We start from the raw sequence: 19,709 nt of genomic DNA, 5'->3' as shown, positions 1-19,709 counted from the left end.
GCAGTGTTTCTTAACCTCGGCAACTTTAAGATATGTGGACTTCAACTCCCAGAAATCTCCAGCCAGCATGGCTAGCTGGGGAATTCTGGGAGTTGAAGTCCACATATCTTAAAGTTGCCAAGGTTAAGAAACACTGCTATAATGCCTGGAATTCTCACTTAGAAATAAACATCAAGCATTACAGAAAAGCGATCAATTCTATACATGTATGTATGTATTTGATTTATATGGCTGCCTGTTTCACCATTGTGACTCTGAGTGGCTAACACCACATAAAGAGAAAATAAACCAAAACGAATTAGAACTTGCCAATCCATACCAAAGCAAAAGGCAATCATGCCTAAGGGTGAAACAAGAGAAGATCACTGAGCCTACATTTTTCAGATCATTCATGGCCACCAACTTCTTTCTCCTTTTCCCTCTGCGCAACTTTGGAAACCGTGGCAACCTGTAAAACAACCAAACTAAACGGACAAAGATGGAAAATGTCTTTGGTCTGGAAGGAGCAACCTTTGTTCACAACACCCCTTTGCCTATTATATGAGTCTTCCCTGATCTGGGACTCTTTAAAAGTGTGGGACATTACATCCTATAACAGCCAACCGGCTGTGGGAGGCAGAATCCTGCATAGTTGTAGGGTACAAGTTGAGAATGATTGTGTGATATCACAATACTTCCCTCAACAGTTTGGCCACATTGGTCCCCCAGAAAAACTTGGCAGGCACTCTTCCCCCTCCTCCCAGAAGTGCAAAAAGAGAGAGAGAGAGAGAGAGAACTAACCCCCAAGTCCATCACCTAACCTACCATCTTCTCCTTCAGTTCTCATTCCCCTCCACTCCAGTGAAAGCTGTGAGTTTTTTTTTAAATCCACCATTTCTTTAATAGGAAAAAAAAAAAGTCTAGCTTCTGTCCTCTTTCCCCCTCAACACCCTGTCCTGATTTGACAAGGGTCGTATCGGGGTCCATTCCCAGCCGCTTTGGGAACGAGCCCAGCAACCGTAAAAATAAGGCGGCCATTCATGATGAGGCTGGGTCCATTCATGGCCGGAACAATGGTGCCTCTGTCTATTTCCTTGGTCCCAGTTGGGGTAGGCTAAGGGTGTATGGGGACGGACTGCTTAAAGACATTCGGCCCCACCACACAATCCTTTCAAATCCTTCCCACAGTAAAGAGCCTTGACAATGGAGGCAGGATCAGCCCATGGAGCGAGGAACAAAAGCTGTTGCTAGGGGCTTCCTAAGAGCCCGCTTTAGCCTTATGGACCAGGCCTTTTACATACAGCCTGCCCCATCTATGCTAATAGCACTTTGTTACCTTCACCTTGCTGATAAGGTTGTTTGCTGGTTACTCTCATCAGTGGCAGCCTGTGGTCCTGGTGCAAGGCGGGATGAGCCGAGGATATTTACTATTAGCAGCCTTGTAACAAGGCGGGTCTTCTAAGCTCTGTAAGAGGTGTGCAAAGAAAAGAATTTCCGCCAAAGCCGCTCTTTCCATCATGATAGGAGAAACCACAACAGTAAAAAAAAAAAAAAGAGAGAACTCTCATCATCCATCCATCCATCCATCCATCCATCCATCCATCCATCCATCCCATCATATCTATCTATCTATCTATCTATCTATCTATCTATCTATCTATCTATCTATCTATCTATCTATCTATCTATCTACATGGCTATTACACGAACAGCAATTTAAGAGTTTTTGAATGGCTTCGCAATCCACACTAATCCATAATATGGTTTGGTTTTGTCTGGCTTGCAGTTTATAAACCACACTTAATGGCTGGACATTATGTGTGGCTCTGTCTACTGTGATGTGATCAACAAATCATGGTTATAAAACAGTCTTAGCTTAGCATTATGGGTGATCCTCAAAGGATGCTTTCTCAGCCATTCAGAAATTGCATCCTGGAAAAATTCAGTTATCCATGACTAACTCAAAAATAAGACTGAGAGCCACAAGCTAGACATTAGATGGGAGAAGAGTGAAATACTTCCCCCAAGCATTTAAAAAAAAATGTGAACAACAGCCTTGAAGCCGAAGAACAGTGGGGAAGAGGCTTTTTAAGTAATCCTAATCTTTGAGTCTGAAGTTCTTTTTCCACACAAAATCCCTATCCCGGCAGCTGTTTTTTCTACTGCTGTAGAGAAGAGAAATAACAGTTGGGGGAAGGGCTATTTTAACTGGAAAAAGAGAGGGAAGAAGGCACCCCTTCATATTCTTCTACTCGAACCAACAGTTTTCCATAGCTGCTTTTCATTTTTAGTATTAAGATGCCCATGTGTGTCTGAGGTTGTTCAGGTTGTGTTTCCCCCCCTAATTCATTTCAGAATCTGATTCTCTTGAACAGGAGAACAAGCTTGATGTTGTCAGGAGGTCAGAGGTTGTCTTAGGACATCCTGCTAGTAGAACTGAGTAGGTGTCTGGAAATACCAGCTCCATATTTCATCCTAAAACCATTCATACGCACAAACATTTTCTTCTTGCTTTTTAAGTCAAATGGAATTTGCAGCTGACAAGTCAGTAGCTTAGCTTTACAATCCTAATCTAATAAATGGTTTATCTATGGCGTAGATGCCACATGAAACATTGGGTGCATGTAGGCAGGAGCAGAAGATCCAATGAACCTGGAAGGTCATAAAACATCTTTTCCCAAACTGGTTCCCCCAAATGCATTCAGCTACAACAATATTCATTCTTCAATATTCATAGGCGGCTGGCTTACTGGGATGAGACATTGGAAGTTACATTCCAAATATCTGGAGACTAACAGGAGAATAGTGCTGAGAACAGTGCCCACCTGTTCATTTCTCTTCCAATCTTTGTAGATTCTATTGTTAGCAGAGACTCTGAATAAGCTGACTGAATCCAGGGAGTTAAGAGATTGACAAGCAGACACAATATCATACAAGGCATGGGGAAAAAATATTTTGCTCAGACTTGTGAGCAAGACACTGGATGTATTTGCATAACATACTAAGTTACATAATTAAAGATCTACTGGATCAATTTCATGCATCATGCTCGACTAGGATAAGTGGAACTGGGCAATTGGTGGGTCAGCATGTTTTAGGGGGGCATCTCCAAACACGTTGTGTGAACCAGGTCATCACATTATGCTATATTACATGGTTTGTTTGGGACATAGCATGCTACATGAACACAACTGCTGCATTTTGTTAAAATGTCATGAGTGTAGTAGGACAACCCAGCCAGCACATTGTTTAAACTCAAAGACTAGAGCAAAATTGGTTATGCCAGCAGGCCTGGGGACTCCAGGGGAGAGGGGAATCAATGAGGTAGCTCCCTTATTTTTAACTTCTTTTTATTCTCTGTTTTATTTTGTTTTATATATTTCTAATATATTTTACTGTTTTTAGCTTTGTTGTACGTCACCCAGAGTCACCTGGGGTGAGATGGGCGGCTATATAAATTGATTTAATAAAATAAATAAATAAGTAAATGTGGTAAACGTGAAATATCCTAATCACATTGTACCCCAAAACAGTGTGATGTAACCTACTGGTTATCCTGGACTCCCTCTTTTGGTCAAGGATGGCCACTTTGAAGTTCATGTTCCACCTTCTGGATCCCAAGACATGGAAATAAAGCAACATCTAAAATGAAACTTCTCTTACTGTGCCCTTTTCCTTCCTTCCTCTCACTTATTTATGCAGATGCCACTAGAGATGAAAAAAGGAAAAGAAAAAAAATAGATGGCTTGGGGCAGTATGGATTTTTTTTAAAGCAGTAGGAAGGGACAGCAGCAAAGACAGCTGGGTTACCAACCAAAACACCTCCACCAGTTGTAATCAGAGCAATCCTCAGAGTATGTGTTCATCTGATGCCAAACTGTAAGGTAAATTAACTAAGGGTTGTGTGAATATGCCCCAGCGTACAATATTCAAACACACATAACATGATGAACCAAATTAGATTTGCATCCAAAATGACCCTTGCTCTTATATATTATTAAAGCACCAAGGAGAGATTAGTCCTTCACTGGTATCTTCTTGGTGTGATTCGTCTGCCATTAGAACCCAACGGCCAAGCTGGTCCTGGAAGAGCTCAAAAGGACTATGTTACATCAGTGCTCAAAGCACTTCACTAGCTGCCAGTCTGTTCTGGGTGAAACAGAAAATGCTACTTTATTATCTTCAAAGACTTACAGAACTTGGGTCCAAACACCGTAAGACTTGAGAGAATCTGAGATTTGCCTGTGGTTGCCTGGTCCTTATTTTATGACAACATAGAGTCCAGCCTTCTCCATAGCCCTGAAATGCATCTCCTGCTGAGATGGGGGTCCTAATTAAAAATCCTGAAACCACCTATTTTTAAGCAGGCTTTTTAATTTTATTGGCTAATTTTAATTGTTTTAAACTGTTGCTTTAGATCATTTTTAATATCTCAGATTTTTATTTTAAGGTAATGTTTTATTCTAAACTGCTGAGAAACCTTAGTGGCTGGCAGTATGATACGCTGTATGAACAATATAATAATCTCTCTTCCACCTTGCAGGCTATGTTAGCATGACATAGTAGGCAAAAAAGTAATTGGCTAATTTGTTGTTCAACGCAGCACAGTCCTGGCCGTAATGCTTATTTTAAGATTGATTGTGTTTTATGAGCTGGTAATTGGGTTAATTCAATAAAGCATAAGACAGGTTAACCATGGGTGTGTGTGTATGTGTGTGTATTGAATGAGCTCAGCCAATATTTTGATTTATTACCAGAACATTATTAATTCCCATATTTTAGTTGATTGCTTACCAGATCCTTTAGAATGATGCTTAATGCCGATCTACACTTTTGCTGCAATATTGTCTGACTATTCTCAAAGAATTGCTTGATTCTTGTGATAGAAACTTTTCATTATTTGCTTTATAAAACTGTATTGAATACACTTACTATAACCAGCCATGTTTTAACCTACTATTTTGTGTGGACCTAGCCCCTGTGGTTAGCTTATGGTTAGGGTATCCTGCAAACAGGAAATAGTATTAATTGAGTAAACCATGGCTCAGTTAATCATGGTAAATGTCATGGGAACACCACATATATTTATATCTAGTCCCAACTAGGACAATTCAATACTTCTTTAGATAATTGATATTCTCCTTTTTAACACCCTTGGAGGTCCTTTCTATTGTAAATTGCTTAGCATGATATCTTGAATCATTATTAATAGTTCTTAATTACTAAAGAAGTACCAGGAGCATAAATACTCCTTAATGTAGCATGATCTGTTTTTTGCTAGTGCAGTGTGACTGAATTATAACCAGCCTCTTACTGAAACAACCGCTGGTTCCATTTGATAAAGCTATAACAATTTTCTCATATATAGAAGGAGATGTTAGAGTTTTAGCCCTCTGCAATCCCCATTGTCATTATAGTAGTGCATCATTATGTGCTAAAATGTGGTTCCCACATCGTATTGTATTAACTTGTATTAACTTTATTACAGTCAATTAGACCAGTACAATATTAAAAGAAAGGGAAAGACATGAAATATGTCCAATCCAAATAATGGATTATATATCCAAAAGTATGCTAGTCAAGGTACTTGTCGGTTATAATTAAAAAATCATTTACAATAATTTATGCACCATGGCTTCAATTGTCCTAAAATTACACATTATAAACCATTAAAATTAAGAGTGGTTCCCACATCAATAGCCTGCAACAGACATTTTGTTATGAGGATGACATTTAGTGCATATACCACAGTGGCTGAATTCACATAACGTGCTAAACCAAAATAAAAAAAACCACATGTCGGGTAATCTGATGTAAGAATCCAGCCAGAGACTAGATTTATACCTCATGCTAAGCAAGGAAAGTTTGCTTGGTTTGACATACTGTGTGAACCTGGTCATCACACTTCCTAAGCCATGATTTGTGGTTTGGCATGATGTATGGGTCCAGCCAAGTGTTATTTTCTCATCAAAGCTTAATAAAAATAAATCCAGTTTAGTACAATGTATGAAACAATTCAAAGTCTCTGTTGCTAGAATGATACTAAAGATTGCAACATGTTTATATCCTCTTCATTATTATTAGACATTATTAATAACCATTATTATTCTTGGCATTTTCTATGGAGATATTTATTTATTTATTTATTACATTTATATAGCTGCCATCTCACACAAAGCAACTCTGAGCAGCATACAACAATTAAATAAAATAACAAATAGATAAAAACAACCATGATGAAAGATTAAAATGTGATTATTAAAATACAACATCATCAAAAAGTTTTAAAAGTTTAAATTTTAAAATACACAAACCCCACGGAGAGAGCAGAACATCAATTACAGTGGAGCCATCTAAGAATGTCTCCAGTTCCCAAAGACCCCCAGGCCTGATGACACAACCAGGTCTTGAGGGACTTCCTAAACAACAGCAGGGAAGGGGAGCCTCACTTCAGGGGGGAGAATGTTCCACAAGGAGGGACCCACGGCAGAGAAGGCCCACCTCCTGGGACCCACCAAATGTAAGTCCCTGGCTGATGGAACGTGTAGCATGCCTTCTCTGCTGGATCTAATGGGACAGGCTGATGAGATAGGGGAGAGGCGGTCCCTCAGATAACCCGGCCTCATGCCATGAAGGACTTGAAAGGTCAAAACCAGCACCTTGAATTGGACCCAGAAGCAAACTGGCAGCCAATGCAGCTCGCGAAGCAGAGGTGTAACGTGTGCTCTTCTAGGAGCACACATAACTGCCCGCACTGCATTCTGCACCAGTTGAAGCTTCCAGCTACTCTTCAAGGGCAGATATATCTCAGATTATAATTCAAATGTGTATCTGTTTTATCCAAAACTTCATAGAAAGACTTGAGAATGTTAATGTAAGTTGTCCTGGAGCAAAATAAGATGAGTTTTCTGCACCTTTAATAATGATCACAGTAGGGGGAGAGCAGTGTTAATCTATGGTAGCCAAAAATCAGGAGGAGTCTGCTTACACATTTTCAAACGAACACATTTTTTTAATCTAAGATTTTGTGAGCTGTAGCTCATTCATCAGATGCCACTGAATCCTTTAACAAAATGTGATGGTCTGAAAAGGTGTTACCAGCCTGTTTCTGATCTTTAACAGTGGTGTAAAAGAGGAACATTCAGTAAGTGGATTTTTTCCTGCAGGTAACATCTATTGTATTTTTCTCTCTTCTTCATCTGTTCACACTGCAGGAATACTTTTGTTTCTCTGCCTTTGGCCATCCTGGTATAATTCAGTGAAGATGTCAGGCCTTCCATAAGTAATCAGCTTAGCGTTTCATCTTGGGGTGCAGAAAGCAATAAAGGCAAACGCAAGTATCTGAAGGGTGGAGGAACATTTTTAAAATTTCAGCTGGGTCAGGAGCAGGTACCTTTCCGAAGCAGAAGTTTCTTGAGCTAGTACTACCCGTTTCTGGAGAACGTCATGTTTTGTGACATTCGTTTTTGTGTTTAATTCTTAAAACAAAGCAGATCAAATCCTTGTCCATTTGGCCCAGTAATATTCCCACCGATTAACAGCAGCTCTCCAAATCTCAGGCAGGATCTTTTCAAACCTACCCGAAGATTGCACCTAAGACCTGCATTACCACTGATCCACTGATGTCTGGTACAAACTGTGACGATAATGCCAGAATGACAAAATGTGTGTTGTGATGTCATAACACAAATTCTGCCTATTTATACTTGTGTTGTGATGTTCCGTGAAGGTATGAAAGATGAGTGGGGGCATTTTTTGTCTTTCTCCTGCTAGTATTGAGCTGTCATCTTAGTTCCAGACCAAATAGGACAACTCACATATTCATGTGCCTTTCCAAATCCTTCTCCAGAGCGACCCTGAAGTGGGTGGAGCCAAGACATTTGGCCCATTTGGGGGGTGAATTGACAAACTTTAAGGCATCAGTTGTGCCCCTTTTGAAAAACCAACCCCTGAAAAATCAGGCAAGTGTTTTTATGTGGAGAGGTGGGCTAAACATTAGAAAGATATGTAGCACATTCCACCCTGAAGTTCCACCTTTAAGGGTGCAGCATAGCTATATTCACTTGTATACTAGGAACCCTGTTCATAGAAGTCTTACTCTAGTCTCCTCTGTGTGGATGGACAAGCTATACAATTCTCTTGCTCTTTGGAGTGCATTGTACCAAAAAGCCAGGTGGCTAGGAAATATATTTAGCATAAAGACCTTTATTCATTTAGCCCAGGGAGAAATAGCCAGATGCTCAGAGTTAGTTCATCAACCAGATGCCACCCACTGCAGTGCAGAAATCATCCTGGAGCCATGAACGATTACTTGTTCATTAGTCTGAACAATGCTGGTTCAAACTGAAGGACCAGAGTTCCATGGTTTTCTGAACTGGTAGAGAAGTTTGATGAATTACGATTAGGAGTCAAGAGATGTTTTCAGCGGAATGGATCTATGAATTCAAAGAACAGCACAAGGAACCAGTAAATCCCTTCCAGATACATGGAAGTTATTCTCCAACACATACAAGAATATCTGGTTGAGGCTGAACCAAAGGATCACATATATGTATGAGATCAAAAGGAACTAGTCCAATCCATTATTCCAAATGGAATTATCTACTGATCAGATTCTCAGATAATCCATGCTATCTAAAGTGTAGTATAGGATGTAGGCTGTAAACCATTTGTTGATGGTTTAGAGTGTTGTAATTTAGTCAACAAACCATGATTAAGTCATAGATTAGCTTAAGGCTAAGTAGAACTTTGAATATGGGTTTTGCTAGCCCTAGCTAAACATGGACTAGGTCTGGGGAGACCCAGACCCAAGTCCATCCTCAACCATGGAAACTCACTGGGTGACTTTGGGCCGGTTACTCTCTGTCTCAGCCCTATCTACCATATGTAAAACTAGCATAGTATCTCTTAATGCTGTAAAGAGAGTAAAGGTGTATTGAAGAAAGATTCAGATCCAATAAATAGCTCTAGACTTTATGAAGGAAGTCAGGGCACATGTTGAATGAAGGAGAAGATATCCTATCCAAAAAAGTATCCGGGATTATCTGAACACACAGTGGTTTTGCACTTTGAAATATCTTATCTAGCCAAACTATACCCAAGAGTGAAGCTAGTCCATCATGATTAGGTTCAGATACTTGGTCACCACAGTTCACGTGCTACAAAAGAAGCTTTCATATTACTTTATGTCCCTTGCTCTTGTTACATCATGGTTGTGATGCCTCAAAAGATGAAATATCAGTGAATGTGCATGTGGAAGCTGGCCCTGAAATATCTCAGAGGAATACTATTAAATGTTGCTCCATGCCGTCTTAATGACAAACCTGGAAGGACATCCAAGATGTTCAATGAAGGAAAATTCTCCTTCTTTCCTGGCAATGCTGGGACAAGCTACATCTAGGATATGGGGGACAGAAGGAGAGAAGTGTAGCAGTTGTGAAAAAATTCTTACACATCCCTAAGAATAAAGAACCTGCAGCCAAGATCTTTTGCATTCATATATAATGATGGTTTAGGATCTGTCCATCCCAGTTTGTGCAAGTAGAGCTACTTCCCTCCTCCGGTGGTGTCAGCCCCACTAGATGGACCAGACCAAGAAATCAACTCCACAAGAAGGCTAAAACTACTTTTATTGAAATTGGCTTATTATAATAGAAGCTTTTAAGTCTGCTTGTGCTGTGCCTCCTCCTCCTCCTCCTTATAGTTCAGTGAACTAGGGAGGCATCTGTCTAGGCCACTTCTGAATGTTATCTGGCTGTTCTGGACTTAAAAATGCTTTAACCCCTTTTGCCTAGGTAACAGCCCCTGCATATCTCCATCAAGGTCATCTTCCTTACTCTCCATAGGTGGGATCATTAGAGGTGTAGAACAAAGTGGGGGCTTTTTGTGGCTGTGCATTTTGCAAAAGAGGCAATGGGGGAGGAGAGATCTTTGCACCCATTTTTGCCCTCTGTGAGGGAAAACACCCTGTGATGTCTTCTATCTTCTACCATCTATTCATTTGAAGCTTCCTGAGGTGGGATGGAGTTTGCTGCTGCTGTGTGAGAAAGCAAGAGATGAGAAGGAGCAGAGGTCACAGTTTTCCCCACTTACATCAGATTTCTGAACAAATCCAGAGGCTCTGTGAGATAATTCCAAATTGATCATTTGGCCATGCTGGAATGAAATCTAGGGAGTTGGTGGGAGGGTGGGATAGGAACCAAGATTCCTGATTCCTTTGGGAAGAGAGTGGAAGATAGAAACAGCATAGGATGGAAGCCAGGGATCTTTCTCCCCCACCCCCCCACTCCCAAAGCTTTTTATCCCCCCACCTCTGAGTCTGGGAACTGCCTCCAGTCTAAAGAAAAAAGCTTGATTATCATGAGAATGACACTGCTTCTCTCCCGCCCTGCCTGGCTGTGAAAGGAGGAGGATGAGGGAGGTGGTTGTCATAGAAACAAGATTTAGGGAGAAAGAGAAAAAGAGGGCCTGGTGTGACTGAAAGATTCAGAGACAGGAATGGGGGGCAAAGACCTGGGAGGGAGCAGGGTAAATAAGTGAATGGAAGGAACGAGAGAGAGAGAAAGGGAGAATAGCTGGATTGATATGTGGTGAATGAAGTGGTTGATGGGTGAAGGCTGAGCAGGTGGATCTGTGAAAAGGACACAAGCTCCCAGGGTACTCCCGTGAGTAGGCTAAATGACGAAGTCATTTTTCAGACAAGTTTCCTCAGGTGCCTTTGGAATAATGGAATGAGTGGCTCAGTCACCAGTTGCTAATCTTGGTCCTGCTCCAAATGCCCCAAATTGCCATCTTCGGAGCTGATTAGGAACGGATGGCTGGTTGGGAAGTTATTCAACATTTGTCAGTGCAATCTTTCCTAAATCGAGAAAGAAAAGAGTTGTTTTCCCACACCAACTGTAACTCAATATTAGCTTAATGGGGAGAGAACTGGGGGGGCAATCTCTTCCCTTTCTTTAATATTCTGATAGTTCTCTTGGCTGCTCTTTCTAAGTCACAGGAAATCATCCTTTGGCCAAAGCTGGAGGAGTCAAGAAGTGACATTTCTGGATTTGATTATAGGTTGCCTTTCTTTTTGCTTATAAGGAAGCCCTAGCTTGCAACTAAGTCCACATTGTACTAATGGATAAGTACTTTCATTGGTAAATGGCTGGAAAGAGAGCATTTATAATGGAACTTCTCCAGAAGCAGGAAAACCCATGTAAAATACCCACACACTATAGAAATCGCGAGAATGCCCCACTATATATGAACTGAACCTGAAAGGGTCGGCCTTAGGTGGAGGGATGCAGAGATGGAGGGGAGCAGCCAAGATGGGCTGAAGAAATGATGGTTGGTATTTTGGTCCCTCTTGAGTTAATCGCTATACTTTCAGTTGCAGCTGTTTCCTGCATGTTTGTGTCATTACGAGGAAGGCTATAATTACCCAACTGCATGCTTCCTAATTACAGTTAAGAAACAAGCTGGGGGTGGGTGAGCAAACGCAGGTTGTCAGGACCAATCCAAAATGGTAGAAAGGGATGGATGAGAAGGTGCTGAGTCTTTCCTGTACATTGTTCCTCTCACACTGGTTTGCTTTCTCTCTCTCTCTCTCTCTCTCACTCTCTTGCTCTCTCTCCAAATCCCTTCCCAATCCCTGCCAGCTGCATAAGGAGCTTAGTTTTGCCTGACTGTAGTTGTGGGGGCAGCTCCTGATCACTCCATGCATATTTGTGGTCTTCCCTACTCTCCTTTCCTGTCCTCTCTCCCCATCTGCACTATTTCATCTGATGGGATTCCTCTTTGGAAGTCATCCCTACTCCTTCCGCAGTTCCAAGAGGAGGAACCCTCCTTGTTCTTCTCCAGTTTTTTCAGGGCATGGTGATGCTGTAGTTTGGAAACAGTATGGATGGTTGCTTCCAATGTGCATCTAAACCCCATCCACGTAAGTCCACCAGAAGCATCCGCCATCCTTTGCCCATCCTAATCACAGACATCAGTGGTGGGACCAGCAAAGGGCGTGGAGATTCAGCAGACAAAATAATTGAGTGCATAATCACTGAACAGGAGTGTGGGAACCTATTATGATCAGCAAGAGGCTATTTTCAAGGGCATACTCTATACTCCACTCCTTTGATGCTATTCACAAAGAATCAGGACATCTTAACTAGGCTATTATTCCCAGGTGGAAGCTGTTTAAAGGCATAACACTTAGGTGCAATATTAGTAGAGCCAAAGCTTTATTGGATTTAGTGTGAAATTACTGCAAAACAAGAAGAGGGAAACTTCAAAAAAGGGATGGATGAATTTCCAGATGATCATGGATGTTTCATGTTTTCATGCATGTTCATTATTCCCCTTTCTGTATTACTCTACAACTCTATAAAAAGCTTCCATGAAAATCACATTTAAAGGCACATTTAAATATGTCTGTTAAATGCATTTTCTCTGAAGTTACCTATTTCTAAACACGGCATATCATAAAATATATATTTAAAGTAATGTTGGTATTTCTTTGAACAGAGAATTGATGGCAAAATTCAGAGACTGGGGAATTACTGCATATTTGCCTTGGAGTGTGTGCGTTTAAGATCAGCTTGTGTCAGTGATCAAATTCCTCAAGCATCTCTCTCCCATTGTAAGATGTAAGAGGTAGGCAGAGTTTAGGGGAAGAGAGATGCTTGTAATGTAGATGAATTTGTATTGTCCTGGGTGGTTTTCACACTTGGGCAAGCTGTTAAAACTGGGAAAGAAGAAAACTGAAGGCAACCATTCTGTCCCCCCTCTGCCCCTGCCCCCTGAAAAGAAATAATTAATTTTTGCTGCAGTATTACAGATCTGTTTGGGGTCTGGAACAGTGGTCTTCATGGATATTGCAAGGCCCCCTCAATGCTTCACTTTCCAAAGAAAGAAACTCTAGTTTCACCTTGCAGAGAGAAAGGAGAAAGCATGACCATAAACTTCCACATTGTTGATTACCAAAAAACATACTAGAGGTATCTTTATTTATAGTCCAGTTTTATTGCAACGATTCTCTAACTCAGCCAGGAATATTCCTGGGTAGAGGGCTGAGCAAGATGCAGAATAGAGGTATGACTGAAGCTAAGAGAGGGTCTGCTAAGGAAGTCTAACCACTTTTCTCCTCATTAATGACTGAGTGGAAAGAAACAGGTGCTGTTTGCAAATATGTAAATTAAAAAAAAAACTTCCAGAACAATAAATATAGAATTAGCATGTGGTTGAGCAGAAAATACAAGAGTCCTTTCCTTCTTCACCATCTGAGATGAAAGAATTATGCTGCATTTCCTCTCAGAAGCCAAACAAGCTCCTGGAGAGGGATCAGAAAGTGATTTACGCTGTCAAAGGGCTGCCCTGTCAGCTCCTGGAGAAACTGTTATTGCAAGCGGCATATTTCATGTGAGAAATCCATAGCATGGTCACAGGCACTTATTTTTTAATGGTTTGGTAACCCATAAGATAGGAAGAAGAAACAAGCTGAGACTGGGGTATCCTTAAGAAGGAAAGGAGCTGAAGTTTCCATGTGGAATCTAGGAGAAGGATATTTGTTATGTTGACCAGCAGACCAAGACCTGGCTCTCCAAGACACAATATTTAAATCTGGGTTTAGCTAATCCAGAGGTCTTTCACCACCTGATGATGTGAGATTGCCATTCTATCAACAGAGTCTAAGAAATGTTACCTTAATTCTAGGTGGTTTACAATGAACACAATAAAACATCTATAAAATACTCATACAACCAAACCAATTAACAACGAATAAATATAATTCATAAAAACTATTACTAAATCCAGTCACTCTTCTGAAGAAGGCTGTTCTCACCATTTTGTGAAACACCATCAGATTATGTAGGGGCACATTTGACCTTGTATCTGTGCATACACGCATATACACACACATACACATTTTTATAGAACATACACATTTATGCACGTTTTATAATACAGTAGGCTTGTGTATGTACTTTTGTGACAAAATGTTTGGGAGAGGCAAGTGTAGCACTGCAAGATTTGAGAAATGTGGAATAGAAAGGATAATTATATCCAGTCTGCATATTTGATGAAGACCTATGAATCAGGTCAGCTTGCTTTCAAATGTTACAGGCCAAACAGAATTGCCAAGCATTCATACTTCTAGGAGGACTTGCACTTAATCAACTTATGCAATTTAAAGACATAGGAGGAGGGGGGAATTGAACAAATAAACCCCATCAGGTAGAAAACTACCATGTCAGTGGGAAAGCTAGGCTACTACCAAGTCTCCAAGGACTAGCCCCAAACATTTTGCTATCAGAGGGGCAGAATAAGATGACACCTCTTGTTATTTAATATGCAACTGGATTTGTAATAGAATCTTTCCTCAATAAAAGTACCTGATAGAGCATTTCCCTGTATCACAGTGTTTTTCAAACTTGGCAACTTTAAGATGTGTGGACTTCAACTCCCAGAATTCCCCAGCCAGCCTGCTGGCTGGGTAATTCCGGGAGTTGAAGTCCACACATCTTAAAGTTGCCAAGTTTAAAAAACACTACTTTATCACCTTCGTGCTGCTTCTTAACATCTTCCCTCAGGCAGTTACCTCATCCTACCCCAAAGTGGCACTCACCATGTAGTTTATTGCATAGGGAAGATATTTTTGAAGGGAGGAATGTTAAATCAGATGTGTCCCATTGTACAGCTTGAAGCAGTATAGTACATACATTGCCTACCTTATCCAGGTCTTATATCCTACTGGCATAAAGAGACAGTTATGCCAGAAAAAACAGGGTTGTGAACATTTTTAGAAAAGCACATACCCATAGTTAAGGAACAAGGCTAGAAGGTTTCTAATTCCTTATGTTCATATGCTTCTCATTCTTTTTCTCCGCCTACCCCAACCCATCACAGTGCTGGGATCGGCATCGGTTTCTATGGAAACAGTGAGACCAATGATGGGGTATACCAGGTCACATACTCGTTGCTCAATGCCAACCACACGCTTAGCTCCATTGACAGTCTGGTAAGTGAACAAATGGGGGGGGGGGGGGATAAAGGAGACACCTCTGGATTTCCATGTAACCCCTTGTCCTCTGATAAAACCTAGGAACACATTTACATCTATCTGGAGGTTGAGTCATGACAACTGGACTTCTTTTCTTTTGGTCTGATACGTTCCACTGCTTGCCAAGAAGCTGCTTGGACGAGTAGTGAAACGTATCAAACCCAAAGAAAAGAAGTCCAGTTGCCATGACTCAACCTCCAGATAATTCCACCTGGATGACTGAGAATCTTCATCACCATTTACATCTACATCCCACAAATGAATCAGAGGTTGAAATTCGTTGTCAACAACCCTGGACAAGATTAGTGACTCCTGACCGGTGTCTTTTTCTGTTAGGGATGCACGGTCAGTGTGAATCTGATAGACTCTTGGCATATGTTGCAAGGACAGCTAATGTGATGCCTTATGGCTACTAAAAGGTTATTATTCGTTTACAAGTATTGGTGTGCAGATGAATAGAACAAAAGCAGTATGGCATGCGGTGGACGGCATTGTCCTCTTCTATGGGCAAGACAGAAGACATGTCCTACCAGTTAGTCCTACTGAAGGCATGTCCTACTGATACATGAGCTCTTGCAGATGTCCCCAGAGGACTAACGTGTCTGTACCATAGGGCTAGCATGGGGTCATAAGTAGAGTCCAAAAGAAGTTGCCTAACCTGTGAATCATCAGCTATGCACAGGTCCCTAGACAGACAAGTAATTTAAGCTCGTATTTCGTTTGGGCTTCACACATTCCAGCTAAAGCAAATCTCTTTTCCATATCCACTCATCTGCTGAGCAAACTCCACTTAGCACATTGCAAAGGATTCAGGGGCATATTGTGTGGCACAGTCACTTCCCACCAAAGGTTACTAAACCAGTTGGATTTCATGGTTCCCTGAATGAACACAGAGTGTGATAAGTATGGAACATTCTCTCTTGTAGCCATATACTGCAGGGAAGGTGAGTACTGATCTTCTGTTGGAAATCTATTTTCATTTTTTTTTTTGGTTGCTTATTTTAAAATATTTATAACCTTTCTGCTCCCCCCCCATACTTAAGAACAAAAACATACAACAATCAACTCTGATAAAAAACATTCATAAAGCAAGAGCAGCTGATAGAATGAAATACTGTACTGAACAGCATAGAGAATGCAGCAATACAATCTTATGTCTCTACTCTACCCCGCAAAATGAAACAATCCTCAAGTAAGTCAGAAGGGAAAGAGTCCAAGGCAAGATAGAGAAGGGTATCTAGTGCCAGGGTAGCAAGACAAAATGACACTACTGTATCATGCATGTTCTATCTGCTTTATCTTTGAAGGTGGAAAGATTCAGGATATTCCTTGGATGGAAACTGCAAAGTTTGGGTAAATAAAGACTCCTTTGAGTCCAGTTTGACTCCTGGTGATCATGGACATCATACAGTTTTCTTGGCAACACTATGGAAGTGATCTGCTACTGCCTTCTTCTGAGATGTGTTTCACTTCCCTGTGTAGCCTACAGTCCCAGGATTGCCTGAGTCATCTTCCATCTAAGTACTAACCAAAGCCAACCCTGCTTAGTTTCCAAATCCAAACTAGGTCAGTTAGGTGTTGCCACCTCCTGTGATAAGATAAAAATACTTTTGAGTTGACTCCTGGTGACCATGTGGCTATGTCTGTGTAGCTTTTCTGGCAACTGCACAGAAGTAATTGGCCATTGCCTTCTTCCAGTACTAATTTTTTAACTCCATAGTCTGGCCTACTGCCCTGAATTCCCTCCCGATTTCCCATCCCAGCTACTAATCAAGACTGACCTTGCTTAGCTTTTGAGCCCAGGGAGTTAAGGTCACCCAAGTGCTGCCACAGCTGAGACAATGCTTGGCTATCATAGTCAAAAAATCTGTGCAATTCATACTCACCTACTTCATCTTGAAGGACCACAGTTGGCTATCAATATTTTATCTGAGGGACCCCAGACACTATTTGATAACTACACTGTGAACACAGTTTCATTGTTCTTTAGCTAGTGTGAATATTGGAAAAAAATGGTACTGAACAGACAAAACAATTATAATTTTATACAATGGAATTCAAATATTTTTAGCTAGTCCACACTGTTAGCTTCCTCAACCTGGTACCCTCCACACATGTTGGAATCTATCCATGTAAAATTATGGGAATCATGGGAATTGAAGACCAACACAACTGGAAGGCCTCAGGTTGTAAGCAAGTTGGTTTAGACTGTATGACTACTATAGAAAGGATGTTGAAAACATCTGAGCAATAATTGCTGAAAAGTCAAATAGGAGTTTAGCAGGATATCGTTCTGGGAGATAGGTCTCTTACATAGCTCTTTTAGAGTCTAAAAAGAAATTCTATGAAACTTGTTTTAAAAAAAGATTTTTGCTCTGATAATAAACAGGAATTTCTAGGTATGATGGCTAATGACCACTAGTGAACATCTAAATTCCCCCTCACTCTGCCTGGAAGAAATAGTAAGGGTATTTAATCCAAATGAGTATGTTTCAGCAAATATGCTTCACCTGCATGATCCAGATGATAGAATTTGGATTGTGTACAGTGATGGGTATGGCAATATCAGAAAAACAAGAGTCACTCTACAGGGGCTACCCTGCTTTTAAGTCATTGGATGGCTGGGGAAAAACACAATATTCTTGAGAATGCAGTGAGCTATCTGGTGAAGCAGGAACATTTGGCACATGATTGCCACGAGCATCTGGACTACAGATTGCTGCCAAGGCCATGAATGTTTCACAACACCATATAATACACATGTCTCCCCTCCTCCTGGTGTGCCTCATCGTGATCCCCTTCTTGCACCCATGCAGGTCTCTGAAACCGTGGCGCTCCTTTCAGCCACAGTACGGGGGGAACTGACACAGCTTGAGGAGACACTGTCCCAGAGGACTGAACTGGTGGCTGTGGTCCGGAACACGCGCCGCCAGGCTGAGGCAGTGGCACAGACCTTGGATGGTGTCCCCTTCTGGAAAGAGGCCCATGGAAGGGCCAGCATCCTAGCAGAACAAGTTGGCTATTTGGAAGACTACAGGTAAGATTTGAGGGTGTGGAGAGGCTATGATTTAATGAATATAAGCCTGACAATAGCATAGGAACCAACCGAAGGACAGGATTGCTGCAGAAACTAGGGCTGGCCCTACCATCTGGCAGAGCCAGGCAGCTGCTTCAGTGAGTAGTTGATGGAAGCAGGGACTGGGTATTAGAAATCAGGGCTGTATGGTGCATAACTTTGTGTCCATAAAGTAGCCTGATTCCTTCAGGTTCAGTGGAAGTGCTGCCTCATCTCCATGACTGTAGAAAAATTCAACATTAGTCCAATCGGATTTGGTACATGGAACAGGAGGGATCCCATCTTGTTTTTTGCTGCAGGTAGTAAAATACCTTGATCTTGGACCTAGGGAAATGGAACAGTAGGGAGGAAAGTATAACTCAAGAATGCATAGTTGGGTGGAATTAACCCAAGTAGAGATGACTAGAAGAAGAAAGGATAGAGGCATATGACATGCTGGTTGAAACTGTTTTGGCATGAAAGGTGCCACCATGGGCTAAAATAGGTGAAAGATCTGGGCTTCATTTTTTCCTTACTCTGTTGCTCTCTGACTCCCTCAGGTGGTTGGCCTACATCTTACTGCTGCTATTGGACCTTATCATCTGTCTCTTCACCTTGCTGGGACTGGCAAAGCAGATCAAGTGGCTGGTAATCGTGTGAGTGCACCACCTGGTGGGCATATCTGGGCACAGAAATCGAGGGATGCAAAACAGGAGCAAACTTACAAGAGCTGTCCTAGTTCAAGAGAGATTTAGACTGGTCTTCTACTATCGTCCATCCCAATTATTGCTCCAAAAGAATCAATCATATTCTCTTAAAGATAGCCAATACCTTAGGATTTTTGGTAGTTTGAGGAGATGCTTAATATCAGATGTAACCACAGGTAATGATGTATTCTAAAGGTATCCAGAGGTGATGAATAGTCAGTTCCAGGGAGTCACACTGATAAATTTAATGTTCTATAAATGGGGGAGAGATAACTTTGCAATATTCAGTTTATTCACAGCTGTACCATAGGGCATAAATGGAGGCAGAGGGATCCTCCCACAAGATGGCAGATTTAATAATATTAATTTGTTAAATTTACATGCCACCCAACTCCCAGTGACTCTTCAGATTTGCTACCTCCCACTCTAAGGTACCTCATATTCACTGGGTTTGCACCACATGTGTTACTCAGTGTATTATGCAAACCCTTCCTGAGCAGCTTAGGGTTCAGTGTTATTAAGTTAATTCAGTTTACTTAATCAAGGGTTAGTATGCTGTGCTACTGAGACCAAAAGACTTGGTCCAGAAGTATGCAGTTTCCACCTTTGGTTTATAGCTGGCTTCTTCAATCTGATATCCTACAAATATCAAAGACATTGACTCCTGTTCTCCCTTCCTTCATTTTTTTTTTCCTCATTGCATTCTGTATCAAGGCCATTTTTTTAAAACTACAGCCATTCTTTCCTAGTGATTTGCAGCATCTTGTAGTATATAACCCAGCCTGTTATAAAGCCTGCCCTCATTACCGTTATCTCAGCACAATGACGGTAGGATGATGTTATAAATCACCTGTGAGGAAATGGATTTAGCTAGAGGGCCATTCTCCATTGCTGAGTTAAAGTTTTGTTTATGAGTCAGCAGAAACCGATA

General features: G+C 41.2%; 1 protein-coding gene across 1 annotated transcript in view; it reads left to right on the top strand.

Annotated features, from left to right (window-relative positions):
* The window catches only part of TTYH1 (tweety family member 1), a 55,953-nt gene that overhangs the window by 20,155 nt on the left and 16,089 nt on the right, over positions 1–19,709 (top strand). Inside the window, exons 3-5 of the mRNA XM_088142701.1 lie at positions 14,863–14,974; positions 17,833–18,053; positions 18,632–18,727. Coding sequence (XP_087998827.1) covers positions 14,863–14,974; positions 17,833–18,053; positions 18,632–18,727 — 429 coding nt within the window. The remainder of the gene's footprint in view (positions 1–14,862; positions 14,975–17,832; positions 18,054–18,631; positions 18,728–19,709) is intronic.

The sequence above is a fragment of the Python bivittatus genome, unplaced genomic scaffold (assembly GCF_059951505.1).
Source record: "Python bivittatus isolate LINGU-HERP-01145 unplaced genomic scaffold, Pbiv_v1 ctg000440_np1212, whole genome shotgun sequence".
NCBI lineage: Eukaryota > Metazoa > Chordata > Lepidosauria > Squamata > Pythonidae > Python > Python bivittatus.
Note: the sequence above shows the minus strand (reverse complement) of the source record. Positions and strands in the feature narration are given on the sequence as shown.